Source organism: Haliotis rubra, unplaced genomic scaffold (assembly GCF_003918875.1).
Source record: "Haliotis rubra isolate DU_JTF1 unplaced genomic scaffold, ASM391887v1 Scf1766, whole genome shotgun sequence".
NCBI lineage: Eukaryota > Metazoa > Mollusca > Gastropoda > Lepetellida > Haliotidae > Haliotis > Haliotis rubra.
Window position 1 is genome coordinate 67,186 of NW_025765743.1, and position 22,265 is coordinate 89,450.

The window sequence follows — 22,265 nt, forward strand, 5'->3', positions numbered from 1 at the left end:
GGATATTGTTTTGACCTCCGTCTGTCCGTCCGAATGATGCGGACAGATCTTCTCAAAAAACCGTTACAGACTGGGACACAAAATTCGGTATGTGCTTTCAGGACATGATGGAGATCGAAAACGGAAACCGTGTTACAGTTTTGTTACAGTGTTAAATATAATTTGCACATTGTATTGGAAGCACAAACTTCATACGGACACAGCATTTTGCACAAAGTGGCATTTTCACACATTTTACGACCGTGAATTAGGCGCATGTTTTCCAGTTGTCCAGGATCTGATATTTATGGGCTTTTTGAGGAGTCACTCAGTTGGATGTCATGCCAGAAGTAAGAGACAATTTTGAGTACCATACAAATACCATTTTGAAAAAAATCAAACATCTTATTTTCCAATCTATTTTGGGGCTTTTCTAGGTATAAAAACGACGGAAAAAAAGGACCAAGTTCAATGACTCGCCTTCCTCGTGTCTTGATTAAAGATATAGACTTGCATGAAATGAGTACGTTCTTGTCCATTTGACATTTGTAATTACACATTTTCAGTAATGCTAAATATGTCATGTTTAACCGGGATGATGAGGTACCCTAATGGTTAAAGCGTCGGCTCTACACGTTGAAGACCTGGGTTCGATTCCCCACATGGGTACAAAAAAAGACAGAGCGCAAGTGTCTGGAGACGATAGGGTTTTCTGGTTGGGTTGTTGATCAAATTGTTTCAAACAATGTCTTGCAGAGGTATTCGTTTTTGTATGGTTTCGTATGGTTCAAGTAATATAATACCTAGTCGGCAACTATGACACTTTAATATTTAATCGTTATGAGATTTTACAAACCTTCAGTTGAAAGCCTTCAGGAAAAAACTGTATTTCGACATGTTTTGGAGGTGTGAAATCAACTAAAGAGAAAGTATACATTTACATTAATAATGATTGCACATGACAAATGGAATTATAGTGTCCCTGTCGTACTTTTAATAAGTGAACAGAATATCAAAAGTATGCACACAGCAAACCTGCCTGAACGATGTCCAGATTGGCAGCATAAAACTTCAGTGCTGTTATTGAAAAAAAACACAAAAATATTATGTATATAACGTCTGCGACCTTTCGGCGACACGGAGTTTTCTATAAAATTCTCTAGCACCCGGATATATGTTCAGAAATAAATAATGGAGAAATTATTGTCTAGATATATGCTATTAGGTTTTGTACAGTCTTTTTCAAATATACACATCGTTAAGTGTTCGCCATAACATTACTGTTTCGCTCTCACTAACTTTCGGCGATATGGCTGTGCGTCAAAATGATGAAAGTTAAAAAGCGGCAACGTCGAAATGAGCACTTAGCTAATAATTCAATAATGTCTGTAGATATTGTGGGAGCTGACAGACAAGACTAATATGCCACCAGGAACACGATTACTTACTTAAAACATTTGATACTTCAATAAAAAAAAGCACTGTAATAATATGTAAATAAATTGAATTCATGTTTCACACGAAGGCCCGTTCACGTTTTGTGTCAAATCGGATCCCGTTTGCTACAGTTTTCGCGCACTACAGAGGTGACTTGGCAGCACAAAACTATGGAAAATTCATGGTTTGTATCGTAATCGGAGTATTTTGTTGAAAACAGCAGCATGTACAATTGTATCAAAGGCGATGTCTGTCCCATGACACAATTTATTTCAAGATTTCGCAATTGGAAGAAATTGTTTGCTGGTAACTTGATCGCGATTGTGAGGTCTCGTATCATGTTGCCACTTGATCCACACCTAGACTATCGCTTAGTCTCTGAATATATAAAAATTTGATAGTAACAAACAAACCCGTTATAAATTGAAAAGGAGCCCTAGGGAAACCAGAACCTGAGGAAATCTAGACTTGTTTCATTTAGGTCTTTAGCATTGTAGAATGGGCTAGGCAGTAGGGAAAATACTATTGTGGGTCAGAGACTGTTCGACAGACTAGATCCACACCCCGTAACAGCTAATCACAGCGCATTATATGTTCATTCAGTGAGTGAAATTGACCTTTTCCTGGCCAGCGTACATTCTTGTGCTTAGACGCATATCTAGTCGGTGAGCAGATAGGGAACCAAGTAATTTATGAACCCCTTGCGGTTAGTTCCGGTGCGGCAAAAAAAACCCCTCAACGGCTCTCATTCTGACGCCTGATATTTAGGGTATCAGACTGACTTTTCGTACCGATATATTTTTTCTTATTTTAAATATATATCTACCAACTAATAGATAAATAAACCCCCCAAAACAGTCCACAACAAACCATTTCCAATTTCAGGAACTAACCAAATCTGTAAGACTTGAATTCAGTAAAATTACTTAAAGGCCTAATATTGCCCGCTCTCAAAACGTGAGTTATCTGTCCTTGGCGACAGCTATTTAAAACATAATGCGCATGTGCGTATCTACTTCCGGGAGGTGTCGCGCCAGTCCGGCAACTGTCAAGACGCCGTCGAAACAGCGATACTGTTGTATTTGTAGTAATCATTGTAAGAAATTTGCGAATGGCCGGAAGATCACTGTGCACAGATTCCCTGCAGATATACGACTGAGAAGGGTTCGGATTCAAAGATGCAAGCTTGTCCGTTCCAACTTCAAGTACACAAGAAATAACAGCACCAGATTATGCTCGGGACACTTTTACGGCGGGGAGGGACCGAGTAAGATTCATCCTTTGCCAACTGTTTTTTCCAAAGAAGACATTCAAACTTTCGGTAAGATTGTTTGCGAGAAAATAAAGCTTCTAAGCAGATGGTATTTCGTAATCTCCCCAAAAGTGACAAAGCAAGGCTTAGGAGGTTAGTCGTATCGTATGTAGACTAGGAGATAAATTTGGCTTTATTTATGTGAATTCCAAATAAAATATGAAATAATTACGTGCATGTTATTAAAACAATATTGGTATGTATGGAAACCTTATTCCTTTCAATTAATCCATCCAAAAATAAGCATTGCCCAAAACGGTTTCCATTCCTTCATTCCATGTTATTATTATGTTCTAAATTCTGGAAAATTAGATAACATTTACCCCTGATTACTGCATACATTTCTAAGAAAAATGACAGCTGATATGTGATCATTTTATCTTCTTTTACAGAATGTGTCCCATCTGGTCCATGGAACTACTTGTGAAACCGATTTGGATCAAGGTCTTGGTGAGAACATGGATATGGATGACGTTAATGAGACTGCTTTGCATATAACATGGAGGATACAAGTATGCGTGATGTGTCAGCAGAGAATTCAGATACAGCTGCAGGACTTTTAACAAGGCTTAAACGTTCCCTTAGTAATCATGACTACTGTGGTTCCCAAATGTTGACCAGTCTCTCTGTGAATAAATGTACCCAAACATTTTCAGAACCTGTTACATCAGCAGGTCCTAGAAGTATTTGGGAGTATTCATCTATAGTCAACTCTCATGGAGCCAAGCAAGGTCATCCTTGATTACACAATGCCATTTAGAAAGTGGTCAAATGTAACATATCTTATATTTAGGATTACACTTTCTTAGTAAAGTACAAATTCTAGTACTTTTCGAGTTGAGCCCTTTCCGGGATTCGAATCCACACCCTCAGAGTCAGGCACCTGATCGCCAGCACACAAAGTCAGCCGCCTAATGTTTACATCTAATGTTTTGTTGTTATGACAGTAGATTACCGATTTAACTGTTTATATAATTTCATTTGTCTTTTTCACCACACATTCTTCTTACCGAGTCACTTTCTCAGTTCGATACTTAAAAGCAATGTCAATATTTAGCGTTGACAGAATTTTTAACTGTGATATAGATAAATCGTTGTCACAGACAAAACTCAATGTCAGTTTTATTGACACCTAAGTGTCTGCCTGCCTGTCTGCTAATGACAATATTCAATACACAACTTCCATCACTGATCACATGCAATTTGAACTTAACACCTATACACCATAAACAAAACGCATTGATTTATGGCCCGAGTTCGGTCTCTGTCACATTATGTAATTACACAGACAGGCAGGTGCGATACTTGTACACATGACATGTTATGATGTCTGTTAATTGCAAAGTGTTATACACAAAAATATGAGCATGTATTTACAAAACCCAACATCTCTATATATACACACGCAATGGGTGAGGGCATCTGCAAATGAATCAGCCGTTACACTTGAGTGCACACCCACCCGCTCTGACTGGGTTCGGTATCCCGGCTGCTTCGTTTCTTAGGATGTAAACCAAAGTACAAAATATTGCACTTTTGATTTGCGATTGTACGCTTATAAGTTTATATGTGTTTTCATAATCAGCAATGTATATTATATGTCATGAATAAGTGATAATTTTGTTTTAATTATGTTTGATTTTTTGGTTGCATATGACCTTTAATAAACTAGACAAAAACTAATGAATGAACGTTGATAGTTTGTTAAAGATTATGTTGTTTGCACGAACGTCTGGGCGAGAAAGGCAGGTCTAAATATTTACTTTGCAGATAGTTGTATTTTGTACGAAGTAACAGGAAAGATATCTTCGATCACATGTATATCAGATTCATCACTAACCTTTATTTTTGTAGCTATGTATGTATGCCTGACAACTTGATCATAAGTCTATGATTAGTGTATCTAGATTGTCCACACACAAAGTATTCCATAACACTCGATTGATGCGCCATTGAAAAAAGAGTATGAGTAATATTTGTGTCAATTATTTAAAGATAAATGTTTCAAAGACCATTGAATGTCATTAGGCCAAGTTAGATACCATTGGTTTGTTTATATTGCTGCATTACTGGAGTGAGGTAAAGCATATCTTGTCACTGCTTGATAGTTGTGTCTTATTCATAAAACTAAAAGTGTTAAAAGGGGGTTTACAGTTAGAACAATACAACCCAGTTGATCCATCAACTTTTGCAAACCTTTTATAGTACTTTAAAATTGACCTACACCTGTATCACCAAAATATCTTTATATTTGGATGAAGCTGTTTACCATCCGCGAGTGTCGTTGCATGTTCACTGATGAAAAAGCAAAAACAGAAAAGGAAAGGGTTAAGAATACAGCCTTGGCGTACACCAGTGACAATAAGTCAGGGCATATTTCACAGTTTCTGATACATAACTGTACTTTTTTAATAAATATTACAAACTATTCACTGTTTGAAAGAAATGACCACATTGCATTTCTGTTTACAGAAACAAACGCCTTTTCATTCATGCATAATATTTTCTTCTATTTTCTCTGCATGTGTTTTTGAATTATGGCATTGTAAATGGAGAATGTTAACTGTGTGGGAGCATCCATACCCAAAACCTCATCGTTTTCCGAGTATATTGTATTATTCCGTCCAACTGACATTTCATTTGTAGAATGCATACCGTTTCTTGGCTACACCAGAAACATCACACAATGTAGGTAATCACCGCATTCCCTTTCTCATCTTTTGATGAAAAAGACGTATTTGATTTAAACATATTTTATTCACAATTCTGAAACGAATGGGAGACAGGTTATCAAACTTGAAATACCCGTTACCTAATATTTACATACATGCATTTTCAATAGTAGCCTGCGACCTCGTTGTATAGCGGTACTTGACATATCCGTGATCGGAAATAAAATGGTGAACTTTTAAGGCCTATTTCATTATTAAATCCGATTAAGATGACATTTAATCAACGCATTTGTGAAAAAAATATTATTTTAACTTTGATAGTGTTTCAGCGAGAGCCATTAGACGAGCGAAGCCGGTTAATATTTACCAAAAGAGAGAACTCCATCGTATCGCGGTAAACACTAAAAGTCGGATTGCAAGGCGAAATAGGGGAAAAAAATGAAATTGCTTAACTCACCTTAATGTGAAATGAGTTGAGATATTTTTGTAATCCAAGGTGCACCAATCTGTATCCATTATGAAATTTTATCCAGGGAATTCACCAAAATATGAATGCACAAATGTTCAGTATTTCTGTTTGCAGAATTATGAACACATTGTGGTCACATTCAACAGAAAATGAGTGTTTCCAAACATCAAAAATCAATCAAATTAGTCCAACAGTCACTTAACAGAATTTATACACAATGTGGACACAGAAATTCACTATGACGCCTCACACAAGTGATGTCAGTGCAGAATGACAGATGAGTCCAATGCTGACACTTGTTACACTGAGCCCACTTCACAATCACCAGATAGGGGAGGGACCTCATGGCTGGAGGAGTGTTCTTACCACACACACAACAATTTTCAGAGTCATCATCTGATACATCCGAACATGTGCTTTGGTCTGATGGGCCGGGTTGTGGACTGAAAGTGGAGGTTGTTGGTTTGGCTTTGGCAGGTTTGTTTTTCTTTACTGGAGGAACAAATTCTTTCTTCTGAGTGCTTGTTTTTGTTGATTTCATGATATTAACATTTTTCTCTTTGAGCAGGTTTCCTCCGAGATATGGGGGGGACAAATCTCTTCTTCTTCGGTTTGGCGGTCACTGAAGTGATTTTCCTCTCCTCAAAGAACTTGTCTGATACCTGTGAAGATGACGGTGGAAGACTAGCTGATGCCTGTGAAGATGACGGTGGAAGACAAGCTGATGCCGGCATTTCATTTTCTTGATTCTGATTCTGATCTTGTACGGCAGGATAGATAGAAGCCGGTGAAACCAACATCTCCGGATATGCATGATTGCACAGAGGGAAGATACCAGACTTTCTGAATGCTGAAGTTAGGTTTTCTGGAGAGAGGGCTTTCAGGTATGGTTTAGCTGTGAGCTTGGCAACTTCATACTTTGTGATCTTCATTCCTGGATTCCGTTGAAGAAAGAGCTGGCATTCTCTGTTGTACATACATTTAAAGGGTCCAAACACAGCAACATCCAGTGGTTGTGTGATGTGGCTTGTGTGAGGTGGCAGCACAAATAAAATGATGTTGTGCATTTTTGCCCATTCCACAAGCGTCAAAGAAACATGTGACCTATGGCTGTCAAAGAGAATAAGAGTCTTGGGTGCTGACGGATCTGCCGAAATACCAGCATACTTAATGAAGTGTTTGGTCAGATAGTCCTGAAATATATTTGTGTTGGACCAACCACTCACTGACATGGAACCAGAGGAACCTGATGGAGCACCTTCCAAGAACTCGTCGTTCCATCTCTTTCCAGGAAATACATAATAGGGGGGGATGTAGTTTCCTACAGCATTACCTCCTCCAATGATGGTTACTGTCGAGGACCTTGGTGACGTTACAGCCTGTGGTTGACATGTAGCATCACATACGATCTTAGGTGGTGCGTGTTCAGTTGTCACACCTGTTTCATCCAAGTTAAAAACACGTTCAGGCTTGTCATGTAAACCATGAAGCGTCATGAGGGTGGCAAGCTCTCTGAAGTATGCAGAGAGGACTTCCTTAGAGGCATATTGAGCACGCAACATTGAGAGTTTTTGGGGTTTTGCCAATTTCAAGTCAGGCCAGCGTCCCAAGAAACCATAAAACCAATTGTCACTTAAAGGTTTGTCACTTGGTGCTTTTTTCCCTTGACTTGAAGCAAAGTGTGCAGCTAGGTATTGGAGGTTAAGTTTTGTATACCCATAACCAATGGAAGACATGTATTTAACATGGTCTACAAACTGTTTTTCCTCTCCGTGTGAGAGTAGGGTATCTCCACCCGGCTTCGCACCAACTGGAACATTCCCCCTGGTCCTGTCCCGGAGAGTTGATTCTGGAACTCCATACTGGCGTGCAGCACGATAAACAGACATCCCACTCTGGGTGGCAGCAAATGCATGTTGCAAATTACTGGATCATATTGTCTTCTTACCTTGGCAGAAAAATTCAGCTTTCTTTTAGTTTTGCTAAAATCCTGCAAAAATATATTTAAACAAAATTATAATTCATATAATATATATAATTTGTCGCTGTTACAATATTGAACAAAAAAAGAAAACAAATATTTCAGAAAAGTCATATCATAAAAAATATATCATTTCCATCATGTTTTCTTAATATTTATTTATATAAATATTGTTCAATTTTTTATTTTAGGCATGATTTCAACCCTATTTCAATGCAAAATATCATTTGAAATAATGTTCATATGAATAAATAATTATGTGTACAACAGTATAATAAAATCCTTCCTAAATTTGTCAGAGTGTGCAAACTCGTTTTCAGTGAACAGGGATAATTTTCCGTTTTGTGTCCTTATTTTGATTACAACTTTTGGTATTCACCAGTAGATAAATATAGCTCATGACGTCATTTCCGCTACCTTATATGGCAACAATAATATGCAGACGACCTAGTTCAGATCGAGTGGGAAGGGTCACATACTACACGTAAATATTACAGCAGGTATTTCATGGATGGGGGTCAGACAGATTCCCAAAGATTCCTGAGTTTAATGTTAATATTTCTGCAGGGTAATACTCACGAACATTCGATACATCCTGCTGGTTTCCAAAAGTATGCAAGCGACTGCCGTCTGGCTGTCGATTTACATATGCAAATCACCGCTAGGAGGCGTGTCTCGAGCGGAAAACCGGAAATACCGTTTGCCGCGATACCATGAATGCCGCGATACAACGAGGAAGTATAGGAATGTTAAAGAGAGAAGAAATGAATGACGCAACTTATGTGATTACTCAAACACGTTTTGATTTATAAATAAAAGTTTGCACACGATTGAAAACGGTTTCATTCTGGACTTCCAAGTAACAATAATGACAATATGATTGGAGACTCACGTTTTACATTACTTTTCAAATTTAACATTAATGTATCTTCTTAAATGTTGTACAGTTTACATTCTAATAGGATGTGATTTACGCTTTCTCAAGCATTGCCACAGTTACAAGAATCTGTCATGTTGAAACGAAACAGATAATAATTTAGCTGACTAGTCATCTATCTCACCTTTGTGTGTATAATATTAAAATTTCTAATTCCAAACAAGTAATATGATGGAGCTACAGGTTGCTCACACTCTAAGTATGACTTGAAACTTTGTAATGAAGGCCGATTTCTTTCGGTATCAGAAACAGTCTTTCATAACCTTATAGTTGATGGAAAAAAAAGAATCACATTAAAGTCTTAACCTTGCAGAAGGTAAGATAATATCGTTAGCATTCCTAAGGTTATAATTAGATCTTGACCAACATTATCTGGAGTTATATCTTTTAAGTATGCAGGAGCTAAATTATATTTGAATTTTATGTAATTTTATGTAAGCTTTCTTCTTTATCTTCATTCCTCCAGTCATTCCCACCCTCTCTCTTAATGTAAAATTTGCCGTGAGGTATATCTAGGAAGACCCGTAACTATTCTGGCAGCTTCTAACTGAATTTTCCATGTATTTAAGCAAAAACGACATAATACTGGAAACCAATTTGAAAACATAAACTGGCTCCCCATATAAGACCATCCATGAATCTTTCAAGAAAGGACGGTTGAAGGGGGATATGCCTGGGTGGTTTTTGCTGGTTGCTTTACTCAAGAGGTGAGGGTCATTACACAGGCGATTCTGGAAAACATTGATGGATATTTGCTGAAAGTATCATGGGTAGGATGAACTCTGACGGGAACATTCACACTGTGTGATGAGTAAATCCATAAATTGGAGGGTAACAGCAATATCTATGCTGTTAATTGAGTTCACTGTACTTGACGAAATCTACTTGTGTAAGGAAAATATATGAAAAAAGTACATGTAATCTGCGAAATGAATATGCTGAAAGTGAAACGTCCTCTATATAATCAGACAATGAGAGTGCAATAGTTACAACAGGTGAATGGTTCTCAGTATTTTTACTCAACAGATTGAATAGCCATTGATCAGCCATTGATTGTTAAATGGTTATCATTCAGTTCTGTTCGAGAATATTAATTTCAGTTCTTCAAAACACTCGATTGTCTTTTTAAAGATGAAAAAGACAAACAGTCATTACTAGCTGCAACACGTTTTCTTCAAACTATCCAGTATTACTGTCAATCTATACAATTTGTGCATGCTTCAATTTCCAGTTCAGTGCTTCTTATTGTCTGCATATCTTGAATGCCCTTTGATTGATATGTTGCAGGAAGCTGCTAAATGATCAGTGCCTTTGCTGCCTTACATAAACCTCGCATGCCTTACACATTCCTTTTATGACCGGTTCATTTACTTTTTTACAAATCCGTATTATCCAAACAGGGCTAAATGATTGGTTTGAATGAACGTATAACACGCAAGTTATCCACATGTTTGCTTATGTTGGTTCCACTAACATAACCAGGCACGTCATGCAATTATATAACAAGTGCTTTATATCTTACTGTGTATCACCTGTGCACAATTACCTATTTGTAAAATACATTAGATGAAAACCCATCCTGTGTAAACCCGTCAACTACACAGAGTGAGTGAGTGAGACTTTAAGAATGGATTTAGTTACTATACATAACATCAATCACGGCATTGTCTGGTCCACATGCTCTTTTAAGAGCCTCACAAATGTAGTATTCACAGTAATTACTGAGAAAGTTGCTTCGTCAAATATCTAATACATGTATATAAACTATAGAAGTTTTACCTAAATAAATGTGTTGAGATATGATTCTCTTACAGTCTAAGTGCCTTGTCAGTACTTTGTAAAAGATCCTTACCCAGTAATACACGACTGTTTGCGCCCAGGTACACTACCGATGAAAGTTTGTAGGAACTCGTGTGACAGCTCATTCCAATATTCGACCAATTCTGTCTTCATATCCTCAATATTTCTAAGTCCTTTTTAGTTTATTCTGTCAATTAATAGTCCCCACACATTCTCGATAGGGTTCCCGATAGGGCTAGCCTGGTTGTAGCTTGGCCAGTCTAAAACTTGAACATTATCGTTTGACAGCCACTGTTTTGTCTAGCCCGTGTTATGTATTGTTATCATGCTGGAAAATCCAATTTTCTTCATACAGCATTTGGGCTGTTGCAAGTAAAAGACCATTTAAGATGTCAACATAACATTCCTTCGTCAAATTTCCAGTGAAAATACACATCGGCGTCACTCCACGTGATGATATCCCACCCCACATGTGAAATTTCGGGCTATGTTTTGGGCGTTGGTAGGGAGGATTCACCGTATCTTTTGTCAAAAATTTTCACACAGTTAAGGCATAGACAGACAGACATTTCATCAGAAAAGAAAACATTATCATATCCCCCACATCAGTTTAAACGTCTTTCCTTTTGTGCATCTTTCATCAATGGTGAGGGAATTCCAGGATTTTCCACCCAGTAAAGTCTTTGTGATTTTTGTCTAAGGGTTTCATACACGAGGACTTAGGCCATTGGTCATCTCATATCGGATATTTCCAACGCTTTTCAATTTTCTCCTACTCACAATCTGACCGAGAGGCCGGCGATCCGTAATACTGAAGATCTTTGCGCTCCCTGTCCCTGTCTTGTGCTCAATCCCAACTCCTGACTAAATACTCTTGATAGTTCTGTATACTGTAGACAGAGGAATGTCATGTCTCCCGGCTAACTCTTTTACATTAGTCACACCCCTCTCATACTCATCTACAACCAGCTTTCTTTTCTGTTCTGCAGGCAAATCGGTCATGTCAATGAAGGAAGTCGTCTGATAAAACCAGGGGAGATAACTCTTCATGTAGTATGGTTCATTCTTAAGCCTACAAGAGTTGCCTCCCATATTGAGTACCTTACTACAAAATGTAACACAATTTCTAAAATTATATTATCAGTTGCAGTAAACAAGGTCTTTCTCAATAATTTCTGGAAAAACTGTACACTGCAGAGTTGGAATTATGCTGATGGCAATACTATTCCAGTTCTATGGCGGCGGTCAGTAAATAATCGCGTCAAGTTGTCAACAGGAACATCTGGTCCTGGTTCGTGTGCCCTCAACCACCCCTGCTACCTCTTATGACCACAAATGAGGTACTGTGGACCTTTATATATATATATATATATATATATATATATATGCTCCCGGGTCATTACCCAGTACCCACCACGTGGAGGTTGCTCTTCAAAGGTGCCAATATTAAGAATAAAGAGATTGTAAGATGACATGCTGCAATGCCACAGCTGGTCTTAACATATAATTACACATTTATATGGATAAGCACGGACTTGAATGTATCTACGTGGCGGTGAGGTTGCCTAGTGGTTAAAGCGTGCGCTCGTCACGCCGAAGACCCGGGTTCGATTCCCCACATGGGTTGTAGTATTTGAAGCTAATTTCTGGTGTCACACGCTGTGATTTCACTAGAATATTGCTAAAACTGGCATAAACCTAAACTCACGCACTCACTCACTCACATCAACTTGCACATCCGGGCACCTTGACACACTCTACCACATACCACCATGTAGCGTATGTTTTTGACATCACCGAAATAACCCACAGTCAATTTACTGGTGTTGCATGAACTGTTCATTGCACCAGAAATTATCAAAAACAAAACGCCTGTTGTAACATTAACTGAGCTGTTCAAGGCACGCAGATTTAGATTAAAGAGCCATGCACACGAGTACATTTGCACTGTATCCAAATTTTCTACCAATTTATCCGCCTAGGTAATTGTGCACATAAAACAGTCCAAGGGATTGTTGGCTCCAACAATTCGTGAAATCTGCTCTTCATCCACGCCATTTCAGGTTGTGACACCACATCTCGTCTGTTTGGACTGGGAAAAGGTCTTGCATTAAAGGAGGTGACACATGGTGTCATTTTCACTTTTCAACCCAAGTTCTTCAATCAAGAAAAATACGTGGCCAGAGACGATATAATTGCAGCAGAAGAGAAAGCTATAGTGTCGTTGTATGGCAGCGTCAAGCAGGAAACGCTTCATTCCTTTGTGTGACAAAGTATCCAAAAGTACTTCTCCTGTGGAACCACTGACTCTTCCACCGACATCAGCAGCTGCAGGTTACCACAGTCTATGTGTGTACTATCAGGTGATGGCATGGAAGGGAAAACATCTCAGCCTGAAACCCGAGAACTTATGTTGGCACATTGTGGATGAAAGATGTATGCCAATACAAACCAATCAGCCAGCAGCCCAACCAGAACTGCTGGATGTGATTTGCTGCAGTTGCAAGAAAGATTGCAACACAGGGAGATGTATGTGCAGGAAGTATGATCTGCATTGCACCACCATATGCAGAGAACGCCGTAGTGCAATTTGCAGAAATGCCCAGTTGCCTGCTTTATCAGGAAACGATGAAAATGATGTTTGAATTGTGACATTGACGTTTAAATCAAAAATATTCATTTCAATATCAGTTGTTTGTTACAGAGAATATTCTGATTATTTTAGAATTCTTATCCTGTGGATGTCTGTATATCAGTGAGTGAGTGAGTGAGTTAATATTTAAAGTCCCATCGGCAATATCTCAGCCATATAGTGACAAAATCAATTTATACAATTAAAAATCAAAACATATGTACATCAGTAAACTGATATTCAGACATGTTGTGTTTGTGTTATTTAAGGGTGGGAAATGTGATTTCTCAAACTACAGCCTAAGTAGCATACTTTTGGCCTAATTTGCTAACAATCTGAAGTTCACATTTGGTATTTTGAAAGTAACTTCACGCCAATACTTTTGGAACATACCCTAGAATCATTGTAGTATCTAAATACTCTGTTTACGAACTTAAAATGACGTGCATGTCATGTTTAAATGCCATAAATGTGGGAATCTTTTTATTTTTGGCGTCCATTTTGGATTTTTTGGAATGAACTATTAAGCAAATCATTTTACAACATATATTATGTAAATCCTTGCTGCCAAAAAAACAGTTCCAAAGCTTGAATCATTCAAATGTGTCTTCTGAGGGCAGATATATCATACATAATTGATATTTGGTGGCCATATTGGATTCTTTGATTCTTTAGGACTTTTGGTATGGTGTTCTAGGGACCTCATAGGAATGCACTGTGGTGAAAACATTTCTGTTACAATGTGTTCCAAGTCAAATGTTACTTTGCCTGGACTAATTGGTAGAAAAGTTGGATACAGTGCAAATGTACTCGTGTGCACGGCTCTTAAATCTAAATCTGCGTGCCTTGAGCAGCTCAGTGTTATCTGGTGTGTTAAGTACACAATCAGGTATACTTGATATAATAATATGTTTACAGTACTGGTTAAATGTACTGACAATACCCACGTGTCGTATACCAAAGATTGAGTGAGTGAGTTAAAAGTTTACATCGCATCGGCAATATTACAGCCATAAAGCGATGAAAAAAGGGAATCAATGTAAATAGCTGTCGACAAAGGACAGTAAAACCAACTAGACTATCACAGATATATACTTAAAACTGGTAATTAAATCTAAAATACTTTAACTCTTGAGGACGATACAATATAAAAACAGCCTATTGATCGCCAACAACTAACGGTAGATCACCATACTAGGGTCCATGGGGACTTACAGTGCCTTTGCTACCTGCATCGTATACCAAAGAAATGTTGCATGCATGCTTGTGTGACGAGTAAGGTCGGATAAATTGGTTAAGTTAGTAAATTGTTTGTGTAGATTGGGGCTCAGAGGCATGTGCTTATTCCAAAGGTTCAGTAACAAAAAGGTATTTCTTATCTTTTTTTGCAACGTTTGAGGGACAACAGATCTGACACAGTGATTTACATGCTAGTCTCAAAATGTCCTATTATACAAACGTTAGGGTTTCCATAAACTGTGGAAATTCAAAACTGTTTCTTCTCGCTTCCGGTTAGGTTGTCATGATATGGAATTTGAACATGGTCGAACACCTCGACAATTGAGAAAATGTAATCGTTGCAACTGAATTCCAGTTTCTGATAGCATGACCAGTTTATATTCAGTTGAGAAAATTATTTTCATCCCCGCCTTCCATGAGGTTAATATTTGATGTCACCGCCAAACTCTAACATTACTACTAATCTAGCAAAACATCGGTAAAACGCACATAAGATTGAACGTTTAGCTGAAATTCCGCTTGGACATAATATTGTAACAAAGTAAGGAACGACTTAGAGGTAGAGGTGGATAAATTCTTGTTTATTTCGTCACATCAGCAGCGGCTTGGCAGTCGGGCGGCTTGGGCAGTCCTGGCCTGATTGCCGAGATCAGCTGGTGTTGTTGCTGTCTCTGCTGCCGTCTTGTTCCCTCTGCTGCTGCCGTCCAGATCTCTCTATGTCTCCTCTCTGGGTCTGCTTTCTGTCTGGCCGCCTTCCCTTATATACCCCCTTGGTCAAGATTAATGGTTCAGCCATCTGTATCCCACAGGCTGTGCGACCAGCTGAACATATGTCAGAAACATCAGTGTTAATTCCTCATGGATTATGTTTATCACCGGTCACAGGTAGTGTCCAAACATAAAAAGTGGCATTGCCGTTGTGGTGGACTACTTCACAGCAGTTCCTTGCTGCCTGTTGACACATTCGGGGGACTGACCACGGATTTATCGCAGGTCACACTTAGTGCACAGACATTAATGTGCCATCGCCGTCATGGTGGTTTACTTCACAGCAGTTTCTCCCCTGCATATTGATTTGTTGACACAGTCAGGGGCTGACCAGGGATTGACAAGGGACTGACCGGGGACTGACCGAGGGAGGCGAACATCAACTATGTTACAATATTTCAACATTTCTTTCACATATGCGGTAGCCTTTGAAATCAAGGCTCGTGGACGTCGACACCCTGTGTCGTGTAAAACAAAACCCAGAAAAAGTGTCCACTTCGTGCGTATGGGTTACTGAGCTAATTAACACCAGACAATAGACAAAGTTTGTGACTACAAGACTTCGGGAAATACCAAATTGTGAAATTATTAGGAAACGAATCAAGTTTTTTACAATTTTAATATATAAGACTCGGTGTCGGCAAACACAGTGGCGCAGATGTCCCCACGGTTCAGTCTGCTCCTGGTGGCCTCGTTTATTTCTTGCAGGTGTATGGCTAGATTTATCAAAATAGCTAATATCAGAAGGGATGGTGTAAATCCAGCTAGGGTCCATGGAGGTAGCAAAGGCACTGTAAGTCCCCATGTTCCCTAGTATGGTTATCTACCTTCAGTTGCTGGCGATCTATAGCCCATTTATACTGTCTTGTCCTAATTTGAAGTCCAATTTTAGAGAGATATGCTAGTTTTATTCTTGATAATGTGATATTCTAGTTGTTTTTACTGTCCTTCGTTGACATTTTCTTTAATAATTTACATGTATTTATGGTTAATATGAAACTTGTTTTAGTCACAATATGGCTGAAATATTGCCAATGTGACTGTAAATTATATCTCACTCACTCACTTTCTTGCACGTTGGAGTATTTCGCCTTCTTGGGAAATTTGTGATCTAACTGTACGTTTGCGATAACGAAAGTAATGCATTGATCTAATTTTGTCAGAATTATATAATACAATTTCTTGACACTGATTAAGCGTTTGAGTAAATTTAATCATCCATCGATGTATACGGTCTACTCCCATTTGTGAGAACTCCCAGTTGTGAGACTCCCAATTGTGAGACAGTTGAGTAGCTACTTAGCAAAGAAAACACACCTTACTCCCCTATCTGATAGAATGGATTAACCCCAGCTAATTCTGGATAAGCTATTTAACTGAATCTTGTGGAGGTAACTTAATGAAACTTAAAAGATAAAGTAATTAACCTACTCAGATAAATGGCTTTAAAAAATAAACATTTTGTGTATATACCTTCGTGATCATTTGAAAGAGAAATTAATTTACCTACTCAGATTTACGTGTTAGAAATATCTAGAAATAACTGTTGTATATATAATTAATCCAAATGTATTTATTAACCTTTGACTGCTCTTTCCGATCACAATTATGGCAGGCCTTCACAAGTTCACGAGAATCTTTTTTAGTATTTCAGTATCTATTGAAAACAATAAATGCTCTTCAACGAGCAATGTCTTCTGTGTTAATTAACTCATTAATGAACTATGCCTCCCGCAGATACTCTTCAGCAACAGGGCTGTTCCCACTTTCATCGTAGGGATGGGTAAGCACCACCTGTGTGCACTGAACCATTAATTAATGTGTCTCACAACTGGGAGTTCTCACAAATGGGAGGACACCATGTATACTTATCGGTGTGAACGTATTTTAGGAAATCAGTCAACACTGAAAGCAGAACAGAGTTCAAGAATCCGGATAACACAGTTCACATTTTGAAACTTCCCGACCAGTTAATCCCTTAAAAAATTACAGACGCGTCAAAGATACACCGTCTGTCCACGTCCTGCTAATGCAAAATTTCAGGTTGTCCACCGTCCACGTCCTGAGAAAGAACCATAAGATCACATTAAGTCTCTGTCTACCAGGGCCTGGCTATGCTGGACATTGTTATGCAACAAATGATTATTTCTGTGATTGAGCCTGTATATAAAGAATGCAGACATGGTTCCCTCATTGCAACATTTCAAACGCACGGGTTAACATTCAGTTCATTCCAAATTCAAGGGGATGTAGACACTTAATCTATCTATGTCACAATTTCAGGGTTAAGAGCACAAAAAGGGAATGAGTTCATTGGAAATGTTAAATGTTGTAAGACAGGTTGTCCTGCAACCGCCAACACCGTCAGTGATGTTCTCATATATTTAGGAAAAGAAATATTTGAGTATAATTATACAGTCATTTTGTAATCCGGTGGCTCTTAGCTTATTGTTCTGAATATATAAATGCATCGCATATCCGATGCGTATTCATGATACATATTCCACACATTTTTCACAGAAGTTGATCCACACATTTTAACCCAAATGCAACAGGTGGGATGCTGAATCCGCAAACTGCCTTACAGACAGTGTTCCTTGTCAGAGCTGGTGACGGATGTCATCCAGTCGACGCTACAAGTATTTCTTCTTCTTGGGCGGACGCTTCTGGCCAGCAGCGTACTGGACAGGTCTACTTCACCTTGTGCGACGAGTTCACCTTATCAAAACATCACGCCGGAGTCACGCCGCAACGAGTAGGAGGGTCGCCGAGGTGAGCGTCGAAGCTTGGGGCGTGAGCCTGAGTGGAGCCGCCTCGGGTGCAGATCTTGGTGGTAGTAGCAAATATTCAAACGAGCAGCGTACTGGACAGGCCTACTTCACCTTGTGCGACGAGTTCACCTTATCAAAACATCTAGAGTATATTATCCGCAACGCTAATTACGCCTAGAACCTAACCAGGGATTGACCAGGGACTGACCGGGGACTGACCGAGGGAGGCGAACATCAACTATGTTACAATATTTCAACAAAGAAAACCGCAGCTCGACATCCTGAGACTAGTGGAAAATCGAAATTTGTGTAGTTTGCTGAAAACAAAGCTTTGGTCCCTTTTTCGGGCACCATCAAAAGCGTATTTCCTCACTCTTGATTTTTCTTGGGTTATGTGCACATGATAAATAGACACCTGTGAAACAATTTCTGCAACAATTGGCTTGCTATCACAAATAGCTAGGATACTTTATTTTCACGTCAATTTCTTCTGGTCTAGTGCGTGGTGAGTCCCCCAAGTGCATGTTTCAAAAAGGTGTGATTTGCATGACTACCTTCGCCTTTAACTGCAGCTGTTACTGCGCATTTGCAGTGACCTGCCATACATGCAGTCTGGGCACGGGGGTACAGTGCACCGACACCGATAACATTCAGCCGGTGAGTATTAATAACCGCCATGACCATGTGATGTTGCTTTGGATGTTTTTTTGCTATCGAACATATCAAATAGATTCGTTGAATGTATGTATTTCAGAACATATGGGTGTATATATCAGGCCTTAGTATATTCATCTTTAAGTCGTCAAGGTTTTATCCATGTATGCATAGCGTGTGTGTGACCTCGTATGACTGTACATGTATTTGACGTACATGTAATCACGAGTGACAGATAATTTATATGTGTGACAGGTCAACCTGCTGTCTGGTGCGGTGTACGGCAAATATGGTATTATGTCACAGCTCGTACCTGCTGTCTGGTATGGGGTAAAGGAACCGAGGTATGTATGTATTTATTCGTAGTTGTTGTGTTGTATGGGTTGGGGGACTGAGGTGTGTATGTGTCAATTCGTAGTTGTTGTCTGGTATGGGTTGGGGGACTGAGGTATGTATGTGTTAATTCTTAGTTGTTGTCTGGTATGGGTTGGGGGACTGAGGTATGTATGTGTTAATTCTTAGTTGTTGTCTGGTATGGGTTGGGGGACTGAGGTATGTATGTGTTAATTCTTAGTTGTTGTCTGGTATGGTTTGGGGGACTGAGGTATGTATGTGTTAATTCTTAGTTGTTGTCTGGTATGGGTTGGGGGACTGAGGTATGTATGTGTTAATTCTTAGTTGTTGTCTGGTATGGGTTTGGGGAAGCGAGGTATGTATGTATTTATTCGTAGTTGTTGTCTGGTATGGTTTGGGGGACTGAGGTATGTATGTGTTAATTCTTAGTTGTTGTCTGGTATGGGTTGGGGGACTGAGGTATGTATGTGTTAATTCTTAGTTGTTGTCTGGTATGGGTTGGGGGACTGAGGTATGTATGTGTTAATTCTTAGTTGTTGTCTGGTATGGGTTGGGGGACTGAGGTATGTATGTGTTAATTCTTAGTTGTTGTCTGGTATGGGTTGGGGGACTGAGGTATGTATGTGTTAATTTTTAGTTGTTGTCTGGTATGGGTTTTGGGAAGCGAGGTATGTATGTGTTAATTCATAGTTGTTGTCTGGTATGGTTTGGGGGCTGAGGTATGTATGTGTTAATTCATAGTTGTTGTCTGGTATGGATTGGGGGACTGAGGTATGTATGTGTTAATTCTTAGTTGTTGTCTGGTATGGGTATTGGAACTGAGGTATGTATGTGTTAATTCGTAGTTGTTGTCTGGTATGGAAATAGGGAACTGAGGTATGTATGTGAACGATCATATCTGCTGTCTGGAATGGGGTTTGTAAACTGAAGTACGTATGTGAAGTAGCTTACCTGTTGTCTCTGTTTGGAACTTGTAAAGTAAGTATGTATGTGATATATCGTTTGTATGTGATAAATCGTATCTGCCGGTAGGTATGTGCTGGTGTAACTTTTGAGAGAGACGTATAGAGGAAGAGAGGATAAAACTTAGGCTGAAATTAATACATCTGCATATATGTGAATGAGTGAGTGAGTTGATATTTAACGTCACATCGGCAATATCTCAGCCATATCGTGACGAAAACAATTTATACAATACAAGTGAAAATATTTTAAAGAGTAAAATCTGTCGACAAGGGACAGTAAAAATCCTAGAGTATCACAGATATGAATATAAAACTAGAATGTAAATCTGAAACATTTTAGTTGAAGAAAACAGTACACTATAAACCACGGGCTATAGATCGCCAACAACTGAAGGTAGATCACCATACTAGGGTCCATGGGGACTTACAGTACATTTGCTTCCTGCATGGACCCTAGCTGGGTTTACACCATCCCTTCAGCTATTGGCAATTTTAGATAATCTAGCCATAAATTAAAAATAACATATATACTACGATTAAAAAAAGTGGTAGGTTTAAAATAACTTTGAACTATTTTGGGACTTACATACCCTCTCAGGGGACAATAATTTTACAATACTTCAACCCCCTTTGGGGGTACAGCCACTAATAATCTCAGTTACTAATCCAAACTACCAATAATAAAATATATATCTACTTACAAACTATTGATAAAAATGTATCTAATAATTCTATTTCTTTTCAAAATTCCATAATTAAATGAAAATTAACAGTACTAAAAGATCCTTACCAGTTTTTACATTGAAATACTTATCCCTTGTGATGGAAAAAAATCTGCATATATGTAATTTGATGAGTTTGTAAGGTATAGTATAACAGCATAGTTTGTATACGTACCTGCCTTATTTAAGATAACCCTGAAATAAGGCTTTAACTATAATGTATCAGCACAGCGAGGGTACTTACACATTCCCAAACACCACAAATGTGAATTAAGCTCGGCATTTGTCTTCATGGATAGTGGGTGAGTGTGGTTTTACGCCGCTTTTAGCAATATTCCAGCAATATCACAGCTTGGACACCAGAAATGGGCATCATTCATTTTACCCGTGTGCTGAAATGAAACCTGGACCTTCGGCGTGACGTGCGTACGCTTTAACTACTAGGCTACCTCACCGCCCTCTTTGTGGAAAGGAGTATCTCAGTGATAAAGTGTTATGACATCCTAGTACCCAAATGGGATGAAATGTCTGTAGCACATCTCAGATGTTGTCCGTTCTTGTATTTCTGGAATATTGTCATAAACAGTGAAATTGTATTCACACAACACTGTTTTGCCAAAAACAAAATAGCGTCAAGAAATTAAACCTACATTTAAATGCTAGAAACAAACCCTTTTCAATATTCATGAGAAATGTCTGCTCCTCTAAAAGCATAACGAACAGATGGAAGGAATAGGTCAACATGGTAGATTATGTACAAACAAAAGGTATATGGTATATGTACAAACAAAAGACACCCTTCATTAGCTGCAGCATGCGGTGTGTATGGGTTCGAGAAAACGTGTCTTTATCGCTTTAACAAGCTATTTATTTAAAACCAGATCTGTATGTGAAACAAACACTGTACATTAAACAAGGAACATATAACAAAGAAAGTGAAAGGAGGAAAGGGAAATGAAAAACACTGGACAAGGACGCCTTTAACATAACCACAACATCGATATTGAAAACATTCAGACAGTGAGTATTCACCTTATGATGCCAAATATGATATTTGATTGGGATCGTATGTAAATGCTGAAACGATTTCGCAGTTCAGGTATGAGGAGGGATCTCTCATTGATGGAGCCTGGGGTCTTGATACATTGTAGTATCGATGTGAGTTTGTTTATCACGTAACGTGCTTAAGGCAACCAAGTTCAATAAGATTCGATTTCCAACATGGGTACTATATGTGAAGATTATTTCCAGTTTACGCCCACTGTGACATAGTTTTACTGTTGATAAATACAGCTTAAAAGAATACTTGTTAATTCAATGACGTGTACTGCTATAAATGTAGCATCATACACTGGCGTGAGTGAGTGAGTTATTATTTAACGTCACATCGGCAATATTTAAGCCATTTCGTGACGAGAACATATGTCATACACTGGAATGTTACTGGCTGTATCCTCAGAGAGGGTTAAATCATCGTGATATTATTGTCCTCCTGAGAGGGTACGTAAGTCCTAACACTTTCAAAGTATATTTAAACTTACCAGATGTTTAAACGTTGAATTTGTGTGATTTC

General features: G+C 38.6%; 1 protein-coding gene across 1 annotated transcript; it reads right to left on the reverse strand.

Moving 5' to 3' along the window:
• Window positions 1–6,414: 6,414 nt before the first annotated feature.
• Window positions 6,415–7,758, reverse strand: LOC124273117. Its single transcript, XM_046708337.1, has one exon. It carries the CDS (start codon window positions 7,756–7,758, stop codon window positions 6,415–6,417), a length of 1,344 nt encoding a protein of 447 aa, XP_046564293.1.
• Between the last annotated feature and the right edge of the window lie 14,507 nt (window positions 7,759–22,265).